General features: G+C 38.9%; 1 protein-coding gene across 1 annotated transcript; it reads left to right on the plus strand.

The window, feature by feature from the left end:
* The first annotated feature begins 358 nt into the window (after nucleotides 1-358).
* Nucleotides 359-680, plus strand: LOC129035823 (small ribosomal subunit protein mS33-like). The gene is given in 2 exon segments (XM_054486757.1): nucleotides 359-529; nucleotides 531-680. Coding segments are annotated over 2 exon segments (321 nt in total).
* The last annotated feature ends 3469 nt before the right edge of the window (nucleotides 681-4149 follow it).

A 4149-nucleotide genomic window follows, 5' to 3' on the forward strand; every position in this document is an offset into this window, starting at 1 on the left:
TGTTAAAATTCAAATTACAAAGAAAATCTGTTATTTGGATTAACAGAGAAGAGAATCAATCAGTGAAAAGTTCATATTAGTCATTTTATTAAGGAAGTACGAAAAAATAAGGTAATGACAAAAAAGTGACTTGTGTTAAAGAGGATGACTTGAAGGAATAGCGATTACTTGAAGGAATAGCGATTATTAAATATCTGATTACGTATTTTATCTGTTAAAATATGTTTCTTTTTTATGTGTGTTTGTTATAAGAAGCAGGTGGGGGTAATAATCGCCAGCGACAGCTAGGAGCCCGGAAGAGGGAGCGGTAGGTGAGGAAGGTCAGGTCCAAGAACCCTAGCTCCTTGCCACTCAAGAGATGGCCTCCCTTCCAGAATATGCTTTGCACATGTCTCGTCTCAGTGCTTGGCTATTTTGTCATGTCACCAGGCCTACTGATTCCAAGGCTATGAAAATGGTGAAATTATTTAGTGAACCTCCCGTGGCCAAGAAAAAGGAAACTTATGACTGATACCCAGATCACAATACTTTACACTGCACTCACGGGGACACTCCAATTTCTTGGACTCTACAGAGATAAGCATCAAGATTTTAAAGATGAGCAACAACGACTAATAAAGCTTCGTGGAAAGGGGAAACCAAAGAAACGAGAAGGGAAAAGAGCAGCAAAAAAGAAATAGGGTTGCTCCCTCAAGAGGGAGAATTTCTTCCTCAGTAGCAGAGAGAAGAAAGTGCATTTATTGCCTTTCCACATATTGGAGGAATGTCATCTTCCGAAATGAAGGTTATTTGGAGAAACACAATCATCTCCTAGTTGAAATCTATTCCAGTTAAATTGTGACTGGTTTGTTGAACACATTCTAACCGTGCAAAACTCTTTTGGCCTTGGCCGTGTAATGTGAGGTTTACCTAATTCTCTAATGAAGTGAATACATAAGCTAATATTTAATGATTTGTTTGGGGTGGGGTGGGATGTTGGAGCAATGGAGGGGAAACCTCATTAATTGAGCCTCCTATAGTGTCCTCATTTCTCGCTTCTTGCTTACTTACTCACCCAGCCCTAAATTTCTTTAATCTAGGGCCCTGCAGCCACTGTCTCCACCATCAAGCTCACAAATGTTATGTGCCTCTTCACCTACTCCTTTGAGAAATCTATTAAGATGAATTTGCAGGATAAACATTTTTTAAAATACTTCCCTTACTTAGAAAGGAAATATTGAATACCTGCTCTATACAAGATACTGGGGCCCCGGTAATACAAGTGATTAGCAAGAGAAATACTCCCTATCTCATGTAAATTTCAGTCTTGTGGGAGGGACTAATATTACATAATTACATACAATTGTATTACATGCTACAAAGGAAAAAGTCAGACTTCTATAAGAGTGTGGATGGTTGGGGCCGGGCGCTGTGGCAGACGCCTGTAAACCCAGCGTTTTGGGAGACGGAGGAGGTCAGGAGATCGAGACCATTCTGGCTAACACGGTGAAACCCCATCTCTACCAAAAATACAATAATAATAACAATAATAATAATAATAATAAAAATTAGCCAGGCGTGGTGGTGGGCGCCTGTAGTCCCAGCTACTCGGGAGGCTGAGGCAGGAGAATGACGTGAACCTGGGAGGCGGAGCTTGCAGTGAGCCGAGATTGCTCCACTGCACTCCGGCCTGGGCAACAGAGCGAGACTCCGTCTCAAAAAAAAAAAAAAAAGAGGTCCAAACCACATTAAGGAATTTAAAAAAAACCTCCCTAAAGAAATGATATGTAGGGGCTGGGCACGGTGGCTCATGCCCTGCAATCCCAGCACTTTGGGAGGCCGAGGCGGGCAGATCACCTGAGGTCAGGAATTCAAGGCCAGTCTGACCAACATGGAGAAACCCCGTCTGTACTAAAAATACAAAAAATTATCCGGGCGTGGTGGTGCATGCCTGCAATCCCAGCTACTCGGAAGGCTGAGGCAGGAGAATCGCTTGAACCCAGGAGTTGGAGGTTGTGGTGTGCTGAGATCGCGATAAATAAGAGGTAGCCAGAAGAAAAATGGTGAGAAAGGTGTTTGAGGCAAGAGAGTACCATTTGCAAAGCCCTAAGATATGAAGAAATTGTCTATTCAAGGAACACTGACTTGTTCATGGTTGGCCATAAGAAAATAGAGGCCAGATCATGAAGGGCTTTGCAAATTCTGTGAAAAAGCTTGAATATAACCAGAGGTTATTTCTGTGAGAGATGACTGTTGTATAGATTTGAGTAGCTAGCTGCTGGTTTTATTGTATTCTAGAAATGAGTTTCCAAAGAAATTGTGAGGGCTTCTCTGATTTTTTTTTCCCAAGAGTTGTTCTGAATCTTTAGCAGGTCCAGTAAAACTTTTTTAGTATATGTGCTGCCGAAGCAAGCACAATTTTTAATGCTTTTTATTACTGTGGTAAAAACATAGAATTAATTATCTTAACTATTTTTAAGTGTGAAATACAATAGTGTCAACTATATGCATGTTATTGCACTAAAGTACTTTTAACCCCTGTTTCTACCTCTCAGGTAAAGAGAACACAGTGCATAGGCAGGAGTATGTATAGCAATACTCCAGCCACAGTTTTCTTTCCCTGTAACATTGAATGATTCCTGAACTAGAAAGAATCCCAGTACATATGTTTAAAAGAATGATCCTTTTAAAGATACCTAATCCAGATGGTATGGCTAAGGCCTATTTTATAGCCTGTTAAAAAAATACTAAACTAAAATTGGGTGGTTTGTATCTGATAGAAGTGAATTCCAGCAGAAGGCTGAGAATTCATTCATTAAGAATTCTTTACTGAGCACCTGCCATGTGCCTGACACATAATAGTTGTAGAGGATACAGAGACAAATAGACTCAGTCCCTAAGATTGTGTGAATGAGCATGTGTGTGTTACAAAGTATTGGCAAGATCTCAGAAATTTGCTTAGACAGGTGCAGATGCACTGTTACTCTTGGTCAATGCAGCCAAGCCAGGTGTGTGTGGATGATTACCCTAGGAGGTTGGGCTGAGAAAGAGGCTCTCAGCCTGAACCCAGTGTAGCTAAGTAGATATTTGAATTATGTGATCTCTAATTACTGGAAAAGATCTGAATGTAAGAAGAACTTAGGACAATTAGCATGATATTTTAAAGAGAATTACTGCAATAAATACTAACAGCAGACCTGAGTCAGAAAAGAAGTAAAGAATCAATGTATTGGTTTGCTGATGGAAGAGCTTCAATGAGATCTCAGACTCTGACCCTGCAATGAGCCTTGGCAATGGTTAACATGGAGGTTTGTGGATAATGCAGCAGTAGATTAGTGTGCCACTGCTCCAGGCTGAAAATCAGAAATGAAAGCTAAAATTTATTTGTACATAAGCTATAACTTCAAACCAACTGATAGAACAAGTTGTGTGACTCAAAACAGCCTGTACTGAACTATGATGGACCAGCTGGAAACTATTAAAAGAAGAAAAGGAAAATTTAACTCTTGACAGCAGAGAAGTCAAGAAATTTCAGGACACCAGTGACCAAAGGTTAAGATGAAGACTAAATGCAATCAGAAAAAAATATTTAACTCAAAGCTTGGACTAGCTAGTTTGTTTAATTGGATTTCTCTAGTTTGTTTAATTGGATTTCTCTGGTCAAAACTTAAACTATTGGCGCTTTCTAATTGGGTTCATTGTGCATAGACCATTTTGCCCTCAATTTCAGCACTGCATAGTAGAAAGACTGGGTTTTGTATTCAGAAGTCATGGGTTTGTGACATAGTTTACTTACTGGTTATGTGACTAAATCACTTACCTTCTCTGAGCCTTTTTCCTTCTCTATAAAATCATAATACTTCATTAGATTAATGAAATATTAAGGTATTTGTGAAAAGGAATCTAAATTATAAAAGGTTAAACACATCTGCTAAAAATATAAACTTCCTCACGTTTACAAGAAGCACGATAGATTCAGGAAGAAGAGGCAGATGAGAGATAACATCTTATTGTTTCTGTAATTATGGGCTCCAGAAGTTTATTTTTCTAAGCACCGTATATGTGTGTGTGTTTCAAAATAAACATAAGGCATCATATATTTAAACATATATAACCATAATGCTTGTATTTAAAAATCGTCTTCCAAGAAAGAATAAATCAAAATTTGAA

The sequence above is a fragment of the Pongo pygmaeus genome, chromosome 3, assembly GCF_028885625.2.
Source record: "Pongo pygmaeus isolate AG05252 chromosome 3, NHGRI_mPonPyg2-v2.0_pri, whole genome shotgun sequence".
NCBI classification, from domain to species: Eukaryota; Metazoa; Chordata; class Mammalia; order Primates; family Hominidae; genus Pongo; species Pongo pygmaeus.